This window comes from Ischnura elegans, chromosome 8 (genome assembly GCF_921293095.1).
Source record: "Ischnura elegans chromosome 8, ioIscEleg1.1, whole genome shotgun sequence".
In the NCBI taxonomy this organism is placed as follows: Eukaryota; Metazoa; Arthropoda; class Insecta; order Odonata; family Coenagrionidae; genus Ischnura; species Ischnura elegans.
Genome location: NC_060253.1, coordinates 23227910 through 23251161, shown reverse-complemented (window position 1 = coordinate 23251161; position 23252 = coordinate 23227910). Strand labels below are relative to the sequence as shown.

The 23252-nt window shown below is 40.4% G+C and overlaps 2 protein-coding genes across 6 annotated transcripts in view; one reads left to right on the top strand and one right to left on the bottom strand.

The window, feature by feature from the left end:
• Positions 1 to 8330: 8330 nt before the first annotated feature.
• LOC124163498 (pancreatic triacylglycerol lipase-like) overlaps positions 8331 to 23252 on the bottom strand; it is a 38716-nt gene continuing 23794 nt past the window's right edge. For 3 of the 4 annotated variants that reach the window (XM_046540446.1, XM_046540444.1, XM_046540447.1), the window contains 4 exons: positions 15747 to 16007; positions 14317 to 14505; positions 10154 to 10316; positions 8331 to 8796 (listed from right to left, as the gene is read on the bottom strand). In XM_046540446.1, coding sequence (XP_046396402.1) covers positions 8691 to 8796; positions 10154 to 10316; positions 14317 to 14505; positions 15747 to 16007 — 719 coding nt within the window. In that variant the 3' untranslated portion in view covers positions 8331 to 8690. The remainder of the gene's footprint in view (positions 8797 to 10153; positions 10317 to 14316; positions 14506 to 15746; positions 16008 to 23252) is intronic. The other variant, XM_046540448.1, reaches the window with a different exon arrangement.
• Positions 16041 to 23032, top strand: LOC124163497. Of its 2 annotated transcripts, none has more exons than XM_046540443.1 (2): positions 16041 to 19245; positions 22345 to 23032. In XM_046540443.1, exons 1-2 carry the CDS (start codon positions 18255 to 18257, stop codon positions 22665 to 22667), a joined length of 1314 nt encoding a protein of 437 aa, XP_046396399.1. In that variant the 5' UTR covers positions 16041 to 18254; the 3' UTR covers positions 22668 to 23032. The 2 variants fall into 2 exon arrangements, with proteins under 2 accessions (XP_046396399.1, XP_046396398.1); XM_046540442.1 differs by having other exon boundaries at positions 18265 to 20421; positions 21067 to 23023.

Sequence of the window (23252 nt, the reverse complement as noted above, 5' to 3'; positions counted from 1 at the left end):
ACGGGCTGAAGCAAGTGCAGTTATTTTTTGGTTTGGTCAGTTATGTCTAATTCATCCCTCGAACAGAAAATAAACATTTTTTCACCAAAAATCCGGGTGTTTTCCGCATATTGGTACTATAAAATTATGACTATGCAGACATTATTCATTTTTGACTCCTAATTTTAGTAATTTTGCTTCAAGAATTTCATAAAAAATTTGCATACTCATGGAGAAAGGTCCTAAGTTTAGTTTACTCTAAGCAAAATTTTACAATTTTGACTTTTTGACCTCACAATGTTAGTCCAAACCAAAATTTATAATTTGTCTTATATTTGATTAAAAATTGGATAAAAAAGTCTGAATTTCATTGACTAATATGCAAATTCTTAGATTGTCGGACACGATAAAACCGAAAATAGCGCTTTTATTTACGAATATTCAACCGATTACCCAGTAAGGTCACAGTCAAGGTCATAGAGGTGGCCAAAAAGGATAGTATAACAACAAAGGTGGCGATCCATAGGTTTCAAAGGGTGCCTAAGTCATTAGTATTGCCCAAATACCTATCTTATCCAATAATTGACCTCCAAGGCTAACACAGAGGCCAAAGGTCATAGAGGCAAACATCGGGCTATACGACTATAATCGTGTCGAAACATAGGTTTTAAAGGGTACCAAAGTAAGGCTTGAAGTTCCTCGATCCGTGTTGCTGTTATTTTGACCTCCGATCGTAATAATGGGGATCAAAGATCATAAAGTGAAACGTTGGGCCATCATGACAACCAACGTGTCAAATCATAAAGGTTTTAAAGGGTGGCCAAATGGGTTTTGCAGTTCCTGGATCCGTATTGTTGATACTTTGACCTCCGGGGGTCATTTATGGGGGTGATGGGGGTCAAAGGACATAGAGGTATTCCCAGATATTTCGAAACTTAGGACTTTTCCCCATGAGTATGCCAATTTTCATGAATATTGCTTAAGACAAAGTGACTATTTTATTAAAATTAAATTAAAATTAGAGGTCAATTACACACGACTTGTGGGACAGTCTGTGTACCTTATTAAGATCGGAGAGACGACCTATTGCCGTCGGCTTAGCAGCAGCTTGGATACACCATGATCTAAGGCAGGTAAAGCATTCGAAGTCATAAGTTGTCCAGAGCTTTCGGCAGAGGGGCAAACTCGCGGCCAATCGTAGCGCTTGGTTTAAAGTTTCTGTAGTTAAAAAATGGTGCGTTTTTGACCTGAAAATCATTAGTAATTTTGCTTCATGCTGGCATAAACTGTCCAGTATTAAAATTTCGTGACACAAAGTTTATCAACCCTGTATGTTTACCGTTTAAATTCTTTCATTAGCTTCCGTAGGTTTCGAGAGGGGGGAAATTTCGCGCCTTAATTGATGTGGTTAAGGCACTAATGAACAAAACCTATAATTTACTTTTCAAGAAAACGTGACTCTTCTCCCATGGTTAAATAATGGCCATCAATTTCTCTATCGAACGCTCAATAAGGTACACTGTTGAATATATTCCCATTAATAGAATTTACCTCTGAAACATTTTACCCTGAACGGTGAACGGACCATAAAATTTTGGCTCTCCGACACCCAGCAATGTGAATCTCGGTTAAAATCCCCATGGCGATACGATAAAACGAGATATTTCCTAAGGAAATCTTTGTGCTATTTTAGGTGTTGTATGACAATATCGAGTTCTGTGGATTGTGAAAATTTGTTCTCATTCCTCGGCAGGTATATTAAATAATTTCTTTGGAAGTCTAAAATAAACAATTATTGGAAAGAAAGATACATTATCTACAGTGAATTTGAATATGTAGGAATTGAATAATTATTGGAAGCAATAGTGACTAATGGCTCTAAGCTACACGTTGAATGTGATTGATTATACTGAATTCCTCGAGTTCCAAACATACTTTCTGATACACTGCGCTAGGGGTTAGTTTAAAACCCCTAAAGTTCATGGAGAGAGTTAAAACCGAGATTGTTTCCCGCCATCTCTAGCGATCGTATTTTGTCTTCTTTGGTTAAGCATTGCTCATTAAAATATCATGCTGAAATTTTCAGGATTAATATTTTAGATATTTTTTAACATTTTCCTGTTTTTCAAGCACTTAAGAATGTTATATAAGAAAACTCGCACGCTCCGCGCGCTCGTTAAGGGGCTCCGCCCCTTAAAAACCCCGGTTCCGGCTTCGCCGTCAACATTTGTGGTCGTTCGAGGACTTTCGAAGTTCGAATAATCTCACCTCAGCTAGGGGCCGGCTTCGCCGGCCAAGGGGAAGTGAGACGCCCCACTCTTTCCTCGAAACGGCTTCGCCGTTCCTCGCTGTAGGGCGGCTTCGCCGCCCAGGGGTTGAATGTAAGTTGAGATGGGTGAGTCTACAGCGGCTGCGCCGCTTGAAAACCGGGGCGGCTTCGCCGCCCGAGGGTTACTGAAGCTCCTCCTCGCCTACGCCAGTTACTCCTCGGAACGGCTCCTCCGTTCCTCGCTGTGGGGCGGCTTCGCCACCTTGGGGTTGAGGAGCCCCCCGCGGCTGCTCCGCTTAGTCCTCATTAATGCTCTTCTCCACCGAGAGGGGTGCCCAGGGGGATTGGGGGGTATTAATGTGTTATACATGCGGTCACCGATCGTCCACAGTGATCACGTAGCGATGATTGTAAAGGGTAGTGTAATGCGGCGTAATAGTGGCGACAAGTACCCATAAAAGAACACTTAATGGCAAGTTTTTCATTTTTTTGCGGGGGGTTCCAACGGAATACCGGGGGCTTTATACTTGTGTTAAACCAAAGAAATCGTCCTTATAAATTCCGTGCCGATAAGTCCTAGCGGTCCGCAACAGTGGCGGAGTTCTGACGATTCCTTTACCCGGAGAGGCTACTTATTAGAGAATTGTTTTGGGATGTTTCACGGGGTTATCGGGGGTTTTAATAAGTAGAAGGGGCACCGGCGAAATTGTAACAAAGTACTCGGAAAGGCGACTTTAAAAATTTTTTTTTCTGCGAGGTTCCAAGAGGTGATCGGGGGTTTTCTGATATTTTTCCCGTATGGTTTACGGTGGCTCGCCCTCACCAAATATTCCGGATCTAGAGCTCAGAGGGGACGGGTAGTGCGGCGTAATGTTTGCGAGGAGTTCCCATATAGGAGACTTAATGGCATATTTTACATTTGGGGGGATTTCAGGGGGATACCGGGGGTTTGTGTGTGTACTCCATGCGGTCACCATCCGTTCACAGAATTTCCGTAGGGATGAGTCGTTGGGGTAAGAACCAGCGGTGGAGAAGTCACGAAATGTACCCAAAAAGTAGACTTATGTGCAAAATTTTATTTTTTGTGGGGTGTAGGTGGGTTTACTGGGGGTTTATGGGTTTGTACTGCCAATGTTCATCAATCGCCCATATCAATTCCGTAGCGATGAGTGGTAAGGGTTGGAAAAGCGGCGGAATTGTGGCGAAAAGTACCCGAAAAGTCTACTTATACGCAAATTTTAATTTTGTAGGGGGTTTAAGGGGGTTTAAAGATGATGATGTTATATGATCACATCCATTTACTATCATATCTAAGAGAAGTTGTCCCTATGGCATCCATATTTCGAGAGTAATACATTAAAAAATAAATTTCTCCCCGGAAAAATTAGTAGTGCCCGCCATTTTCATTTTTTCGCCGTTATATCGATTAAATAATTTATTAAATGTTCATTTTTTCTGAAAGTCAATGCATTAGTGTATGCAAATACTAAGTTTGAAAGAAATCCATCAGGTTAAAATTTACAAAATCCTGTGTTAATCTTTTGGATTTCGTAATTTTCGGTGATTTTCGGTATATTTTATTTTTTTTCTGAGTAACCAAGGACGAAGAAAGAAAATTGTTGCCAACATTTCGTAGACGATGTTATGAGCATATATAATAATCATTTTCGTTATCCTACATCCGAAATTAAGTCGAGGGGAGCGGAAGGAATGAAATGTTTTTCGAAAAATCAATTTTTGGACGCCATTTTGGCTGTAATTTTCTCAAACGGAAACTAATAAATTTACTTAATTACGTGCCTACGTTCATCAGCCTTCAAAAAATGCATTAACAACTCGTGTGGCACGCACGGTTCGCGCGCAGTAAAATAAAAACCGAAAGACGGTCACCGGAAAAAGCCCGATTTCGGCCATTTTGTCGTCCTAGCGACGACACGTGGCGGAAACTTCCGGTTTTCGGATTTTTCCTCCGGATCATTTCGGGTTCCCCGCACGCCTGCCAAATTTCAGCTCTCCAGCACTTCTAGAAGTGGTCGGGAATTTGTATCCATGAGTGAGTCAGTCACCACAAGGGCTGTATATAGATAGGATAATGAGGTCAATAATTTTAATTTGAGATACAGGAAAACATTCAACAAGATTTGCTGTACACAGTTTTTCTCCACTCTGTATATGCTCGACTGATGCCCAAGATGATAGCTTGAGTTTTAAAATTTCCGTTACCAAAAAAGACCGTTCGAGACTGAGGTATGCGCCCTCGTAAAGGTTCCTCTTCCAAATGAACCTCCTTCGAAATGTACCCCATCACCAAATTTACCCCCAAAACTTTTTTTTTAGGTTCGGCCTAGCACTCTTTTAGTTATATCGAATCTTGGAAATGGACCTGAAGAAAGACTTGCTCAGATAGCAATTCTGGTTCACTCATCAACTCTCCAATATTTTGAGACATAGTGTGAAACATGTCCTCATCTTTTTATGTGAATTGAACGTCACGTCCATTGCTCACGGATACCGGTGGACGCGTGAATCGCATTAGCCTTGGCGATAAGATGAGTGCGAGTTATAATGTTTGCGACATGCTGGCTGATAGAGACGGTCCTGGATGAGGCAAAGAACCTTCTGTAAATTATCATTCTTATCGCGGGCTGACGTAAGCGGTCAGCTGAGTTCATAGTGAGATATGATGAGATTTTTGGGATAACTTATTTGCCGCTTGCTAGTCGATGTTAATCTATGACCTTATTTGATCGACTATCGCCTGCTTATCCAATATTACCTTACGGAATACCTTATGGAATATTTTTTTTTTCGAATGATGGAATCATGTGTAAATACTAGGGATGGACGGATCCAGGATTTTTCTCGGATCCGGATTCGGATCGGATCCTTGATTTTCGGAGCCAAATTCATTTTCAAATTCCTGACGCTGAGATTCCCCCGACGATTGTTCAATCAATCTCTTGGGAAGAGTCACGCTATATGCCTGTCGAATTTTGCCTTTTTTATTTTTCACGGCTGAAATTCTGCTATGTAACCTCTGCGAGAGCTTTCAAGCAAAACGGTTCATGAGTAGGAAAAGAATCGCATGCGAGGGCGCATTCGAAGAGGAAATCGGAACTCTTTCCACCCTTATGGGGTGTTGCATTCACTGAAGCTATTATTTAAAATTTCGGATCCAGATCCGATGTCTTCCGCGACTTTGGATCCGATGTATCTGATGAAGGGCAATATCCGCGGACATTTGGATCTGAGGTATCCGATCCGACCATCCCTAGTAAATACTTAAAAGTTTTTAATTCTACTCAGGAACCTGAAGTAAATTGAAGTAGGTCTGCTACTTAGTATCAAATCACCGTATAATTTCATATACATTTATAGTGAAAATTAGTTATTACGGCCTCGCTGGAGCGTCAACACGGATACAACGCCATTCCTTCCCGCTAAACTTTAAGTGTAAAGCATTTATTTATTTATTTCACACACCACCGAAAACAGGACTGTTCGGCCTTTACATCGGGGCTGATAACATTTAACAATCACAAACATCCATGCCCTGGATAAGGGTAACTTACCCAGGCGGGACTCGAACCCGCGACCTTCGGTTTGGCAGGCGAGGACTTTTTCCTTTCTGTCCTAAACCTTGATAAAACCTTGTATTTACTGTCAGTATGTTCCTATCTACCGATTCGATCGATAGATTTTTCTTCCTCATAGGAAAATCTACTAGGATTGGTAGAATATTAATTGCGTATGCTTGGTTTCGCTAATAGTAGGGCCTTTGTGACGGTGCGGGACTCCTCGTCCCCTCCCTTCCTCCCCCGTCCTTTCCCTGGAGGTATCGTCGGGCTCTCATCGCGGCGATACCTCCAATCCTTTTTCCTTTCTGTCCTTCCCCTCTCGAGCGGCACGGGCGTATAAGTCTCAGACTTGGTTCCCGGTCCGTAACCTTTGCGGGGCCCGCCCTGGGACCCCCGAACCCACTGTCAGTACGTTCCAAAACCTCGTATATAACGTCAACAAAATCCGACTCCAAACTGCAAAGGACTTTCCAAAAGAAAAATACAGATTTATTTCATCAGTAGAAGTTCATTGGAAAGTGCTTGTAAGTTAAGATTTTTTATGAACAAAATTTATTGTGTATGATCTTAGGTTTTCCCGGCGTATCCATTTATCATCCTCAGGGGATCACCCGAATGGAATTCATAATTCAGCAAGTCGCGGATCGAAACGTCGGGAGACATGGACGACATCAACCGGTGGAAAACCCGAGAAACTTTTCTGCAAAATTTATTTTGCCTGTAGGTGAACATAATACTGTATTTTTTTCGTAAAAACATATCATTTTCATGACTTTTTTTACACAAAATTTAAATAGCCAGCACATTTACTCATAAATTTAGTTGTTGTTACACCAATAATCTACTTTAAGTATGTATTTCATGAAAAATTGTAATTTTTACATTTCTCCTGTGTAATTGATCAATTAGTGTAATAACCCATTTATAGTGTCACTCTGATATAGCGTCAATAAATGTGTGGTCCCTTAATGGATGTCATAACCAAGTTATACTTATGGAACTGGAGTCGAATGAAACGAGCATTTTGGTTACATAACGGCTGAATGAGTGAGAAAAATCTCATATTTTGAGGATAAATTCGAGGTATCATTATTCACGGCGTATCATTTACATTGATTTCCAACGTTACTGGCAATGATTTTACATAACATTTCACTCAGCTCTATGATGTATATAGATACTTTAGTTCTAAGAACTTTGATTTGACAACAGTCATCATCACTTACTCCTCGCGTATCCTCCAATGCCTTTCTTTGCTGACAATGATCGTAAACAGCAGCGATTTTTAGCGTCTTCGCCTGGATGCAAGATTGATACGGAAATATCCGAAATCACATTGTACCATGCCTCCAAATTTAATCTCTTCGCGTTAAGGAGGATATCCATTTGATTGCCTTTGATGTATAAATATAAAGCAGGGGTCTCCAATTTACTAGGCCGCGAGGGCCACATTTCAGGTTCCGAATCGCCCCGCGGGCCGGATAGCAAATTTGCCGATGACTGAAGTCTTCGATTCCAAAATCTGTTGAAGTATCCGGTGGCGTATTTCTTATTTGCGAACAGTTGAAGGCGACTTTGACGCGTAGTACAGCGCTGCAATGCTCCTAGCGGCGTATCACAGAGTTAAACGAACGAAAATCGCGCGCTACTTGAAACGAGTGCGCGGGCCGGATGAAAGCCCTCCGCGGGCCGGAACCGATCCGCGGGCCGTATTTTGGGGACCCCTGATATAAAGGATTAAAATATGAAGGAAAAATTCGTGTACTAATATTTGGTGTGATATGCTATTCAGTGTGATCCATCCCCCAACCACATGCCAAGTCCTATTCACGTCCCTGGTTTGTGAAAATATCCACGATTCTGGTGTTAAATGTAATGTCGGTGATGTTTCCACGAGAGTTTTTGTTATTCTTGAGTCTTGATTCACGGAGAGTAAAATAAAAAAAAATACATAATATACTTCGCGGTCAAGTGATATATTCAGTAAACATGTTCCATCTGGCTATAGGAGACCTGTTGAAATTGACCAAAAATAGTTATAAACGGAAATAATTTACAAAGACAATCGTGGCCGCTTGTGAATAATGGATAGGTAACTTTCATCGTAGCTAAGATAATTCTTCATTATTGTTGACTTTGGTTGGAGCTTCTTCGATTTGTGGCATGCTTACTTACTTACAACTTAGAAATGTGAGGGATTGACTCATTAAATTCATTGGAGGATATCATGCTAAGAATTTCGATAAAGCGAAATTCTATGTGACTAATATCTTATTTATACATTTGAGAATTTTATGCTAAACATTATATAATTGTTTTAGCAGTCCATTCTCATTTGAAATTTACAATGAATTTCCAATAGTATGGAAGTTTATTCATCCAGTATAATTGGTTGATAGATTAGTTAATATATATTGAGATGGCTCTTAGCGTTTTTATTATTGCTTTTGTTTTCTAAGCAGCAAAATGATTTATTTGTATTTACATACATATATTCAAAAAAGTTTTAATTCAAATAAGTTTTTATTTTCATAGGTAAATGAGTATTGCATTGCGGTTTACATTACAAAGGATAAATACTGAGAAGATAATTGAATAATATTCCCGTTTCGTTATTGCACCCAAAACTACCAGATTAGATAATTTAGTCCCATATCTGAACGGAGGGACCTTGAAGCTGATTGTAGTTAGAGGCCATATTCGGACAAAGAGCGACTCTTTAAAATACAGCAACGAATAATTTTGTGGGCAATCAGTGATAAGGTTTACATATAAGGATGAATACTATGGGCAACTTTGAATTTCAGCTGTAGTACGTTATACGGATATAATAGGTACTAAATTTTATAAGATAAGAGAAATGCTTAAAAGGAGAAGTTTGTATCGGGGCTGTCTCTGTTGTCTGGTCTTGCTGGGTCCAAGGCGAACGGTGGATTATCCGACGTCTCTAGGTAATACGTTCCTCTTGTCCTATAAAAAAGAAAATAGAAAAATATTTCAATGCAGTCGTTGGACTCATATGTAATAATGGGGTAAAAATTAGCAGTTGCGTCAAAAGTTACCAATTAGTTCTTAACAAGCACCAATTTTTAAAAGACCACGTTATTCATGGAACTGAAATTCCAAATTCGGAACTTGCTGGCTCATTTAGTAAATGGGAATTACACTTGATAATGTTGTTTGTGACAACGAAACGCGTAATATCAAAATAAAACTGAAAATTGTTTCGAGAAGGTCGAGTTTGGTTATTTCGATATTATTAATACATTCATTTAGGCATTCTATCGGTAAGGCAGGTTCATGGAGCATATACAAATTACAGTGGCCTATCATAGACCTCCCTCTGAGGTTCTCAAAACAGCCTATTCCCTTCCATTTCTACATAAAATCCTCTTCTAACCATTGTCTGACTGACTGATTCACCATCTACCGATTCGATCGATAGATTTTTCTTCCTCATAGGAAGATCTACTAGAATTGGTAGAAAATTAATTGCGTATGCTTGGTTTCGCTATTTAGTGGGCCCTTTTCGCTTCTATACCGTTGAGGTGTTTTTCCCCGTCCCTCCCTTCCGCTCCTATCCTTTCCCAGAGGCGTCGGCGGGCTCCCATCGCGGCGGCGCCTCTATCCTTTTTCCTTCCTCTCCAGCCCCTCCCCGGGTGATCGGGCGGATCAAGCCTCGGGCTTGGGTCCCGGCCCCGGTGTGTTGTATCCTCAAGAGGGTTCACCTAGAACCCTCATCATCTCTGACTGATTCACCCATTAAAATGTTTGTGGCGAATTAGACGAGGTACGACAAAAAGCCAAGTAAAAATTGTCAAAACACAACATTTTCTTTCTATTGCAGTTTTTCCAACTGCATCTTTTATCACACAAAATGTTCACGTACAAAAGTAAAATTTTAACCTTTCATCCTTAATATCTTATTTATCTGGTTTTATATTTCACTATTAGTGCATATTGTAATTTTATATTTTTCTATTGAAAATGTATATTTTTGCATTGTTAATGTATATTTTTATATTTTAAATGTTTATTCGCCTATATATGTATGTATGCAATGGCCCTAACAATATTTATGTAGATATCCCATCGAATAACTTCGCTTCCAGTAATCAGGCCGCAGCCACGTGAAGGCGCATGCAAAACGACTTGTCTCCGGCTGCTGCCTACCCTTAACTTGAGCCTCTGAAGGGCGTGCTGAGTTCTTTTTGTTCCAGCTGTTTTGTGGTACCTCAATTAAATGTCAGATTGACGTACAGAAGATAATCCATTTACTTCTCTCTACTCCACAATAGGATTAACGATGCGACTGTGGTCTGCTTACCCTGGGTGCGAGTGATGTCCCATTATCACATTAGACTCCGTCTCGGATCTGATTCTCTTGTACTGGGAGTAGCTGGAGCTGGGCTGTGCGGTGAACCCGCGATTAGCTATGGACTCGGCGAAGAACTCCCAGGCTTTACTGTGCGAACAAGTCCCAGCCAACACTATGGGTGAGAGGAAAATACTTAGGCACATATATTTTTTCTATTTGTACAAGTACTCAATTATCATAAAAACAATAAGAAACTAATGCAGGAAACGTCGTCATTTGTTTTTTTATGAAATGATTATATAGTTTTCTTGAATTTCGTTCAGAATGAACGTATACCATTAACAACCACAAGAAAAAGTTTTTATTAGTTTTGTGTAGCACCGATTTACTATGACTGCGTAAATAACAGATCACTTTAGATAAAAAGTTGAGCTCTACGGCCTCAAGGTCAAATGGGGAACGAGCGAGTTTAGCGAGGTCCCACAACCCTCGCGAAGGTTTCTACACTGTTGATTGTGTGTTAGTGAAGGGTTTCCGGTTGAGAGGCTGGGGTTGGTCACTGCTGCGAATTTTCCCGCTCCAGCATACCACACAGTGTTTTGTTTATACCTGTGACGAGGTCCCTTGTTACGGCCATTGGAGTGTTTCTTTCCCCATTTAACAGATCACTTGTTGCTATCGTCGTAAAGTACGTATATGTGAAGAGGTTCTTTGTTGTTTACACTCTTGTGGGCGAGACGTTCCCCCGATGAGATTTTCTCCCCGAATAAGTAAATCAACTGCAACTCTTATGACGTTACTGACTCATGAAAAGTATGCGCGATCTCTTACGCATTTTTTATTTTAAACACTGAATTAAATTCTGAATGGGATAAGGTTTTTTTTCCTCCTAACTTTTCTTACCCTTCCATTTATCGATATCTTCCAGTGAATTTCATGATCATCATTGTTGGAATTAATAATCAGTTTCACAATTGATACGTACACACCTAAGTTATAATTGTGCATTCCGATTTCTGCAAAGCAGAATATTGCGCAGATTTTTACATGTAAACTACTTTCTTGGTTTCCTTTGTTATTTGCTTAACAGCTAAGCTATACTTTTAAGGTATTTCAACCCTCCTATACCTATCTCTTTCCATTGTTTTGTTAAAGTTCTGTGTTAATATCTAGTTCACTAGCCTCTAGACTTGTAAATCGTTTTTAACACATATTTTTATTGATGCCTGGATTGGTGTTACGCCTGATATTCGGTAAATCATTTCGTTATTACTATTACTATTATTATAGTATTAATATTATACCCTTATTTCAAATTGGACATTGAACGTAATCCTCCTCCTCCCTATGGAATTTATCTTTCCAAAGATTCGTTTATTTATAATGCGTATCCCTACTGGTACTGCCGTGGTTAATTTCGGTTTTATAGAAGCGTTGCGCATGCGTATTTTTTCGCGAAACTGAGTGTTAAGATGAAGTTGAGCGTCACATGAGTGCATAAGCATTCTACAGATGTTCAAAAGTTGGTAGAAATAAATTCCTCAAGGCTGTACTCTTTGCTCTGCAAAAAAGGAGCGAACAGGAATAGGTAGGATCTGGGGCCGGGGGGGGTTAGGTAGTTAGATAGGATGTCATTGGGGAGAAATACCAAAATTTAAACGGAAAACGCTAACAAATGAACACTTATTAACCGCAATCCGCAATCTCATTAACTCACCTGGCAGGTTTAAGAAGTTTTCGCTTACGCCAGTGACCCACTCAAACTTATGAAACAGGCAATAAACAATTGAAATTTAAAATGCGCACCCACGCCCCTCGCGGGTTTTCACTGAGGAACAAATTTCCGCGTAAGTCTCAATTACACAATAACTCATTAGTCCTATCCATCGGATGAATATAATATATCCGAAGGCAGGGAACCTAAATGCCAATTAGTGTTGGAAGGGAAACATTTTCTTTACCAGCTTTTCGATTGTTTAAGGCTATTGTCTATATTTAAGGATTGCCCAATGATAGGGGAGGGGAACAATTTTCACTCCGCCAACGGATAGGCTTGGGAATTAAGCGAGTGTGGAAATCTTATCCAAGGTCTCGGTGGGTTAACACATCTTATCCTCCCCTCTGATGATTGCCTAAGGCAACATAAAAACCGATTTCGTAGATATTTATCCTTCTAACGCCAACTGAAAGACGACTTCCTGAATAATCTCAGTCAACAGCTCAGTTTAGAACAGGTGAGATGAACTCTACGGCCTCAAATGTTAAACATAAAATCGTCTCTAATAGTCGTAATTTAGGAATCACGTCGCAGGTATCAAACAAAATACTCTGTTGGTTTGCTGGAACTGGAGAATTCGAAGCAGTGATCAACTCCAGCCACTCAACCGGAAACCATTCACAAGCACTCAATAAACTCGAATAAAAATATGCGAGGGTAGACAGGACCTCGCTAACCCTTTCGTGCTGGACATTGGGTGGAGCCAACGGGCATTTTCTAACGCTATTACTACTCTTTGGACGCGGTCGCTCAAAAGTTCTCTCATCCAGGAAATGACATCTTCATCAAGGCCATAAGATTTCAGTTTTATTATTAATTTTCCGTAGGGTACTTTATCAAATGCTTTTTTGAAATCAAGAAAAATCGCGTCTACTGGAATGTTGTCTTTTCCGGAGACAAAAATATCGTGGGCGAAAAGCGCTAACTGGGTTTCGCATGATCTACTTTTCATGCATCTACGCTGTACATTACATTGTAAATATTACATTGTATGTACTAACTTTGTTGTTATTAACGCCAGAAACCCGTTTAAAATTCCACAATGCATAAAAAACGTTAATGATGCTTTTAGAAGAGTAAATTATTGAAAATCAACTACAATGTTCGGTTGAAAAAACACTGGTAACGCATTAAGTTGACCGTGGGTTCGTGTTATGATAGGGTTAGAGGATCTTGACTACTGGCCGGGGTAAGGGACGGGCACCCTATTGAGTTAGGTACAAAATCTGAGGGACGAAAATACCCAGACAACTCACCCCCAAAAAAGAGCTCCGTACAGTGAGGTTTAAAATATTCTCATCCTACTCGTAGCACGAAAACGTTATCCTACTGTAGACGCCGGCAGGAAAGGGCTAAGATGGTTTCGGTTGAGGCACAAGCACTCACCTCAGAGGGAACATTGCGAGAAACTTTGTTCACTGCTGCGATTTCTCCCATTCCAGGAAAACACAGTATTTTGTTTTGTGCCTGCAATGTGATCCCTGCGTTACAGCTATTGGAGACGAGTTCAGTTTAACACACCCAATGCAGATGCTATGAATTCAAGGCATCCTGCGCAATCCTAGGACGCGGATTATCAGTCATCCAGCTCTGTCTATCTAGGTCTATCTATCCAGGTCTCCGGAAGAAGAGAGGCAGCGTTGCGTTGGTTTTAACTTCAAGACGCGCGTTAACCCAAATATTTTTCTAATTATTCACGGATGGAACACGAAAGTTTTAGCCATTTGTGCTGGATTTCCCGTCTTTGGACATTTTCTCTTGAGTTATGTTGCTTTTAATTATTTTCGTGTACCCTGCACTCGTCTCATGTAACATTTTCTATAATTCCTGTTTCTAAAATTTAATTCTATTGAAACTAAGCATATCTTCTTCTTTTTTAAGCAAAAATATTCACAATCTTGAACTCCACAGTTTACAAACCAACTTTCACGCATCACATCAACCTCGTCATCAGAAATCCTTGTGTAGGCTTTCGCGGTGAGGTGAGGATTCAGCGTGGAGGTTTTCGGGGTTACTACCGCTAATTAGGGAAGCTATAGAGATAATGAAGACACCGAACAATCTCAATAGGGAGGACGGATACCAGCTTCCTAACACATGGAGAAGAATCCTCGAGAGTAAACCCGGAGAGACAGGACAGAGGTAGGAGGTGCGGACCAATGAGAAGCCACCCGAGCCTCCTGAACCAGCCAATGAGAAGACACCGGCCTCCGACGGGGTGTATAAGATACGGGCGATACCACGGTTCTCCACTTCATTGACCTGAAGAAGCCTGCTGCAATGCCGGCGAAACTGTCGTCTGCAGAGATGAATCTACGCGGTAGTAACCCCGACAACCTCCACGCTGAAACTTCATCAGTATTTTAAAACAATTTTTCTTTCGGCAGGCACTCACCAAAGTCGTAGGAGCAGCCGGGCTGTCTTAAGTATCCTCCGTTCGGGTAGAAGTCCGCGTGTCCAATAGCAGCGCTCATGCCGAGCCACCATGCACACGTGTGGATCACGTCGACGAAGTCCGCGTCATCCTTGTCTATGCGACGTGAGGGGTCGAGTACGGTGAAAAGAGGCCCAGCCGGATCCAGACCTGCGAAGGAAGTCACAACATAATCGATAAGTAAGACACCTCGCGGCTTTACGCTGTGAAACTACGAAATAGTGAAATAAAATTCTTCAATAGTTCATTGTTTAACATGCAATGAGGGATTGAGACGACAAGAGGTAATAGTGATTTTTTTCTCTAAACTGTACAGAAATTATTTCAAGAAAAAACTTGGTGGCCAAGGTATATGACGGATAAGGTTCCGTTCGTCTGCCCGAAACTACACTTCCCATGGTGGAGTGGATATTTATTTAGAACTTGTGGTATTTTTTTTCTTTTCTTCGCGTTTTCTCAAACAAATAGAAAAATTACTTGATGCTTAAACAAATTTCACTTGTCATGTACAAGAATCGAGGGGGGACAAGCCAAGGGGTAAAAGTGATTTTATTTCTAAGCAGAGTTACGTTTAGAGGTTGATAGAAAAAATATTATAAAACTTGGTGGCCAAAGGATACGAACGAGTCTCTTTTCTGTGCTGACATCGAGTGTAAAATCAAATGCACTACTGAATATCTAGTCGATCTCGTTTGTTTTCTTTGTCTAGTTTCTGTACCTAACTTTTTTCACTAAAAAAGGCACTCGTACCCCATGGATTCTCACCCCCTCAAATACAATTTAAAAAATGTGAACAAAAGCGGTGTTACACAATAAATTGAAACTTCTGTGACTTCTATTTTCTTCATTTAAATAAACGGAAAGAATCCATTTTCTAGATCAGTACAAAATAATCAAAGCTGGAAAGAATTGTGACAGTAAAAAAGTGAATGATATTTTGTTTAGCGGCCATCCACCTCTTGTGATATTTTTAATATTTTAAAAATACATTTTAAAGTTTTTTTTAATATCGAGGTCAAAGATGGCCTTGTTCGTGGTTACAACATCCTTGATAATCTCACCTTTTCTCTTCTACTTGCCCTCTTATGTAAGGTAAGATTTCCCTTTTAATTCCTTAATATGCAAATTTTCATCACATATTATACAAAAACATATCCTGTAACTTAAAAAGTTGACGGGATCGATAAAAACTAATGTTATCTTCCAGAGGTCAAAATTTAGTAAAAAAAGGTTCTGATCCAAGACAACAAATTTGTTGTTCTCCAATGCTATCCCGCTTTTGCCATCCGCATTGATATTCCTGGAACAGTTCTGTGTTGAAAATAGTAGCGAGACATCGTTTGTGAACTGCTATCAGAGCAGTGGACTTCAACGTCTTTATCGGGCTTTACCTGTGATGCGTCCGACTTTCTTGCCGACTGATGAGAGGAAGCGCTTTCCAGCGATTCCTACAACATGAGCGCCTAGGCTGTGGCCAATCAGGTGCATCCTAGATGGGTCCGCTCCACCCTCCTTCACCAGGAAATCCGCGCAATCCGCAACAATCTGAGCCACGTCCGGGAGTTGCAGCCTGACGACGAAGTAGAGCCAGTTCTTGGTGTAGGCATACCAGTCAATGACGATCACATTACACTCGTGAAAGCCCAGGTACTCTGCAGGAAGAAGTTGAATGCGTAAAGGAGGCGCACCACCTCAGTGCCTTTAAGGCTGGATTATTGAAAAAAAAACAATAAATTATCGGTAGGGCGCACTTAGCATGACATTTCAGTACCCACACGCCGGCGGCGTCGTTGATTTGGTTGAATTTGAATTAACGCGAAAATTAGCGTGAACAATTTGTAACGCGCAGTATTCCAGTCACTTGTTTAAGTGTTTCATACGCTTATCAGCAGTTTTTTTCTTTAAGCCGAATTTTAAGGAATAAAACATCTCGGGATGAAACGTAATATGGTTGTAGCAAGGATCGGAAAAGTGAACTCCGACTGTTTGAAGTCTGTGTAATCTAGTTTGAGTTCCCGCCAGTTCAATTCGTTTTTCCATTGTTAACAGAGTAAGTCAAAGTTTGTGTGAAGTCAAATTTTGTAACTGCCCCCACGTGTTCCGGCACGAGGGTAGGTAGTCAGCCTTTGGTCGCCAGGTAGAATGGTCGATCGGGAGAGTTCTCCTTTTTTTTGTAATATATAGCAATTTGTATCATCATAAACCGCCTGGTCCTTCGGTTATTTATCAAATCATTTATCTTTGTACCCCTCGCGTACATATTTTTTGGTCCTTCGGGCCGGATGTCAACGGATTTCATCGGATACGTCGGATCATATCGGAACTCATCGGATCGCGACGGATAGTGCTGAATTACATAGGATCTCATCTTTTCGGGACCTGTCTTTCCGGACTCAGTATCGTTGATCTCAGCATCGCCAAATTGAAAATCATCGCATTGCAGAGGTCGTACGTATCATCACCGGTTTTATCTTCTCGGGACATATCTTTCCGGTTATATCTCTGCCGGATTAATCTTTACCAGATTATCGGTCCCGTTTACTCGTTAACGGAGTTGCTAGCGAATCTTGGCGGTCAATGTTTCATATAATTATCGTTTATCGGAAAAAATCGTATCGGCGGACTAATGGAACTCATCGACGAAAAAGAAGTCCCGCTGGTCATCCCTATCTACCGTGAGGCTCATGACGGAGGCACGAGGGACAGCTCTTCAAAGCAGCTCGGAGAATAGGAAATCGGAGGGGGAAGGAGTGCTTCGTGCCGTCGTCCTTGCAACGGCTGATTCATCCCCGCTCGTACTATCATCGGACGTCTACGAGGGCATCGTACATCGACAGCAGAGGGCGTCTTTGGGGCTAGCAGTCATCAGAAAATCAGTAAGATTGTTTCAATTTATCTATATAACGCCCAAGTTACTTAGCAAGTTTCATCTAAATTGAAAATCTTATCTAGCTAATGTGGCTTAACCTAAGTAAATGATATCAAAGTGTTATATTGTGAACGCAATTTTGCCGAACTCAAGCAGAACTATCTAATCTGATTGACTGAGTGACATATCAAAATGGAAGGCTTTTATGAAAAGCAAAAGACTTATCTAAGGAAAATTAATAATTCCTTCATAAACTTTAAAAAAGAAGGTGCTACAAAAATGAATCGCGGATCTTGTAAGGTTCGAATGGAGTGCATTGACAATTATTGGCAAAACATTAATGATGCTCATGAACAATTAATTGAAAGTGAATATTTAGATTTACAGAATGATTATTTTTGCTCTCATTTCCTAGATAATGCTGAGGAAGTGTACTTGCAACGAAAGGGTGAGTTTGAGGAATTTCTGATAAACCTTGTATCAGTATCAAGTAAAAGTGAACGGAATGGTGAGAATAAAACCTCCCATAGTGAGGGTGATCACCTTGTTAGATTACCTGTCCCGGAGTTACCTAAATTCTCAGGTGATTTCCGAAATTGGGAAACTTTTCGAGATCTCCTGAAGTCTATGATAATAGATCGCAAAGATATTTCGCAGGTTGCAAAATTGCAATATCTGTTAAGCTGTCTTTCTGGTGAAGCTGCTGACCTGGTACGAACTATTCCTATCACAGAAGAAAATTTCACTCTTGCGTGGCAATCTTTGCAAAATTATTACGAGAATAATAGACGCATAACTAGTGCTCACCTTGCTGCGCTATTTGATCTTAAATCGATGCAAAACGAGTCAGCATCTGAATTACGCCGCATTTATGCCGGCACAGTGAACCCCTTGCTCTCACTTGAAGCGTTGCGACGTCCAGTATGTCATTGGGATGATTTAATTGTATTTATAACTGAAATGAGATTAGACCCACAAACGCGACGTGATTGGGAAATTAAATTAGAGAATTCAACTGCACCTCCTACGTATGAGATGCTTAAAAATTTCCTCAAAACAAAAAATAATGAGTTTGGACAGTCTGGAAAGTTGTGGTAATAAACAATCTTCGGGATCTCCCAAGGGCATGCAACAGCGACGTCAATTTCATGAAAAGAGTGGATCATACAAATCAAAGAGTTTTCATATGGGCGGATCAACCGTAATGAAAAATCCCTTGTGTGCTTTGTGTGGCCGCAGCCATTGGTTGGCGTATTGTGAAACATTTCGTGATAAATCAGTAGAGCAACGGAAGGAATTTGTCCTTTCTAAGAATCTTTGTTTCAATTGTTTTGGACAACATGTTTTGAGAAATTGCATATCAAAAAAGAGCTGTCAGGTTTGCCATAAAAAGCATCATACATTTTTACATGAGCCTTCAACTAATTCTGAATCTTCGAAAAACTGTGTGAAGAACCAATCAACAAGCTCTTTTCCTGTTTTTACTGAAGAATCTATCGAACGTAAACTAACTAATGTGATCGATAGCAAGCCTGAGACAGTACTTCTTTCCACTGCGTGGGTAAAAGTGCAAGGACCTCATGGAAATGTTGTGTTAGCTAGAGCATTACTTGACCAATGCGCTCAGTCTAGTTTCATCACGGAATCACTTTGTCAAAGACTTAGACTTGATAAAAAATCAGCTTCGGTGGTTGTCAGTGGACTTGGTAACAGTCTTCATATGAAATGCAAAGGCTCTGTTAGTGTTATAATTAAGCCAAGATTCATGTCTACTTTTAGCTGTCACACTGAAGCTCTGGTGGTACCCAAGGTAACGTTGTACAAACCAAGTCTTCTAACCAGGGATAACTGGCCTCATCTGAAGGAGTTGGAGCTTGCTGATCCCAAACACTACCAGGCTGGACAAATCGATCTACTCCTTGGAGCCGCGGTGCACGCCCGAGTCGTGGAAGGTAGAGTCGTCAAAGGGGAAGCAAACCATCCGATTGCCATGGCCACAGCCCTAGGGTGGATCTTATCTGGTGAGACAAATGCGGTCCTACCGCACACTTCAGCTGTATTTACGATTCAACAAGATGATGGTGAGATGCCACTAGATTCTCTTCTTCAGCGTTTTTGGCTGCAAGAAGATATGCCTACTAAAGACTCTTTTCTTACCCCGGACGAACAAATGTGTGAAGAACATTTTGAATCCACACATTCTAGAACATCAGAAGGTCGTTATATTGTACGACTTCCCGTTAATCAAGAAAGATTACGAAATCTTGGAAATTCATATCATCCATCAATTAAGATGTTAGCAAGCATTGAAAGTAAATTCAAAAGGGATGAAAATTTTCAAAAGGCTTATTGTGAATTTATACAGGAATATTTGGATTTGGGGCACATGCAGCCAATTAATGAAATTGATGTGGATTTAAGTAAATATGTCTTTCTACCACACCATGGAGTTTTTAAAGAAAGTAGCACAACTACAAGACTACGCACGGTGTTCAATGGTTCATTTAAGACCAATGAAGGGTGGTCACTAAACGATTGCCTTTATGTAGGCCCAAATCTTCTTCCCGAAATTCCGTCATTAGTCACATCATGGCGTAAATATCGATATGCCTTCACATCTGACATTAAAATGATGTACAGGCAAATTATAGTTCATGAAGAAGATAGACATTTGCAAGCCATTGTGTGGAGATTTGATCCATTGCATAAAATAAAAATATACCTCTTATCTACTCTAACTTATGGGTTGAAGTGCAGCCCATTCATTGCTATTAGAGTTCTTCAGCAATTGGCAAAAGACGAAGCTGTAAACTTCCCATTAGGCTCTACTGTGTTAGAAAAGGAGACGTACATGGATGACGTGTTATCTGGTGATCATGAGATTCACACCGCATTGGCTAAGCAAAAAGATGTCATTAATTTGTGCATGGTGGGCGGTTTTTCCCTTCGCAAATGGCATTCAAATAGTTCTACTCTACTTCAGTGGTTGCCACAAGAGTTATTAGCCAGTGAACCGGAATCACTTTTTGCGAATGATTCCATTTTTGCAGTTTTGGGACTTAATTGGCAACCCAGTGAAGACTGTTTTAACTTCAATGTTAAAATTGATCAAAAGGTAGAGCAATGGACTAAACGATTAGTGTTATCCAAGGTAGCTAAACTATTTGATCCATTAGGCTGGATTGCGCCAGTGATAATTACGGCCAAAATCTTTCTTCAAAAACTTTGGCTCCTTAAGATAGATTGGGATGAACCTTTGCCTCGAACGGAAGCTGAGCAATGGGAAACTTTCTACAGCGATTTACCTCAAATCACAAGTATCAAAGTGCCTAGATGGTTGGGTTATAGTGCAACAATGAATGTTATTGAATTACATGGATTTGCTGATGCCTCTAAATCAGCGTATGGTGCGGTCTTGTATCTGCGCACAAGTGATAAATCTTCAGAAAAATCATTTAGAGTGAGAATGATTCAAGCTAAAACAAGAGTAGCTCCCTTGAAAACTATTAGCATTCCTCGTTTGGAGTTATCAGCTGCTCATTTACTTGCTAAGTTAACTAATCACCACACAAAAAGATTTGAATCTGAATTATTAAAAATTCATCTGTGGACTGACTCTCAAGATGTTTTATGTTGGTTAAAAGAACATCCTTCAAGATGGCCTACCTTTATAGCTAATAGGTGTTCTGATATTCATACCCTGGTGCCAACTGCCAACTGGCGTCATATTGGGACTAAGAATAATCCAGCTGATTTAGCATCTCGTGGTTGCTTAGCATCTGCACTGAAAAATCAGAACTTATGGTGGTCAGGACCGGACTGGCTCTCTAAGTGTGACCAACTATGGCCAAAAACAGTTTTTAATAGAAGAACTAATGAACAATCTAAAATTCCTATTGTTTTATCAATAAATACGGCAACAATTAAAGCTAGTGGCTTTAATATCTTTCAAAAGTACTCTAATCTAAAAACTACAGTGCATGTCATGGCTTATGTGATACGTTTTCTACAAGCAAAAAAACTAGTGCATCCCATTTTCAGTGCATCATGGTTTAATGTTGAATTAATGAATGCTGATGTAATTTTGAATCCAAGTGAAATTATCAGAGCTCGTTTATTGTTAGTGTACATAGCACAACGGCAATCATTTTCTAAAGAAATTTCGATCTTGGAGAAAAATGAAATTATTCCTAAGACCAGTGTGCTTATCAGGTTAACGCCATTTATTGATCAAAAGTTATTAAAAGTGGGAGGAAGATTAAAGCATTCATTACTTTCTGAGGATGAGAAACATCCGTTGATCATACCCAGTGATCATCCACTCACACGCTTAATCATCGAAGACTGCCATAAACGTACACTGCATGGTGGGGTACAGCTAACTCTTACAACACTACGCACACAGTACTGGGTATTGAAAGGACGGCAGAAAATCAAAGAGATAATCCATAAATGTGTTGTGTGCCAACGTTACCGAAAAAGTACTTCATATCAAATCATGGGTAATTTGCCACAATACAGAACAATGCCTAACAGACCTTTCTCAAAATCTGGTGTTGATTATGCTGGACCTGTGAGCATTAAGACCTCACCAGGAAAGTGTAGAAGTTCATACAAAGGTTTCATATGTGTTTTTGTATGTCTGAGCACTCGTGCTGTGCATTTGGAAGCAGTTTCTAATTACACTTCTGAAGCATTTATTGCAGCGTTCCGACGATTTGTTGGGAGACGAGGTCATTGCTCCTTGTTATTAAGTGACAAGGGAACTAATTTTGTGGGTGCTGACAGAGAATTAAAAGAACTGTTCCAGAGATCTTCCAACTTCACCCGCACCCTCGCTGAGGCCTTAGCATCTAATGGAACGGAGTGGCGTTTCAATCCCCCCACAGCCCCACATTTTGGTGGGATCTGGGAAGCGGCAGTCAAGTCAACAAAGCATCATCTAAGACGAGTTATCGGGGAAACAAAGTTGACTTTCGAGGAACTGTCAACTCTATTGTGTCAAGTGGAAGCATGTTTGAATTCCCGCCCGCTTGTTCCCTTATCAGATGATCCTAATGATATCCAAGCGTTGACTCCTGCTCATTTTTTAATTCAATCTTCATCTTATCTAATTCCAGAGCCAGCATTAATTGAGGAAAATATTCCAACTTTAAAGAGATGGCAAATGGTACAGCAAATGCTTCAGCATTATTGGCGACGCTGGTCGAGGGAGTACTTGCAATCTCTACAGCAACGACAGAAATGGGCAACATCAACCCCAAACATCAAGGCTGGGGATCTCGTGATTGCCTGCAACGACAACACTCCACCAGCGCGTTGGCAACTAGCCAGAGTAATAAAAGTTCACCCGGGTGATGATGGATATGTCCGAGTTGTGACAATTCAAACTGCAAATTCAGTGCTTAAAAGACCAGTGAATAATCTAATAATTTTAAAATGAATATTGTAATCTGAGTTTAAAATCTATGTTCATTTAAATATTTTTGTTGTTGTTATGTAATGGTTCTCTTCTACGAAGAGAAGGTGGGCGAAATGTTTGAAGTCTGTGTAATCTAGTTTGAGTTCCCGCCAGTTCAATTCGTTTTTCCATTGTTAACAGAGTAAGTCAAATTTTGTGTGAAGTCAAATTTTGTAACTGCCCCCACGTGTTCCGGCACGAGGGTAGGTAGTCAGCCTTTGGTCGCCAGGTAGAATGGTCGATCGGGAGAGTTCTCCTTTTTTTTGTAATATATAGCAATTTGTATCATCATAAACCGCCTGGTCCTTCGGTTATTTATCAAATCATTTATCTTTGTACCCCTCGCGTACACCGACAAAGAACACTAAGGGCTGTATTCCAGAATGTCACTCAAGTATTCTTCCAGACCCAAACTCGACTTGGTTGCTACGCTGGTATTACGAGATCTCACTCAAGGCTGTACGGCACCTCGTACACATACATGAAACCGAGTCGCCTAGTTCCGAGATATCCACCGCCGTCACCTCACGTTTTAAAAATAAAATATCGCAAGTGTCAATACTTCCT

What these genes read in the sequence shown, in the direction of transcription:
- LOC124163497 (XM_046540442.1), top strand. Translation starts at nt 18,291, where the DNA reads ATGAGTTTGGACAGTCTGGAAAGTTGTGGTAATAAACAATCTTCGGGA. An exon ending in CTGGATTGCGCCAGTGATAA is followed by an intron (nt 20,422 to 21,066) that starts TTACGGCCAAAA and finishes AGTGTGACCAAC; the next exon opens with TATGGCCAAAAACAGTTTTT.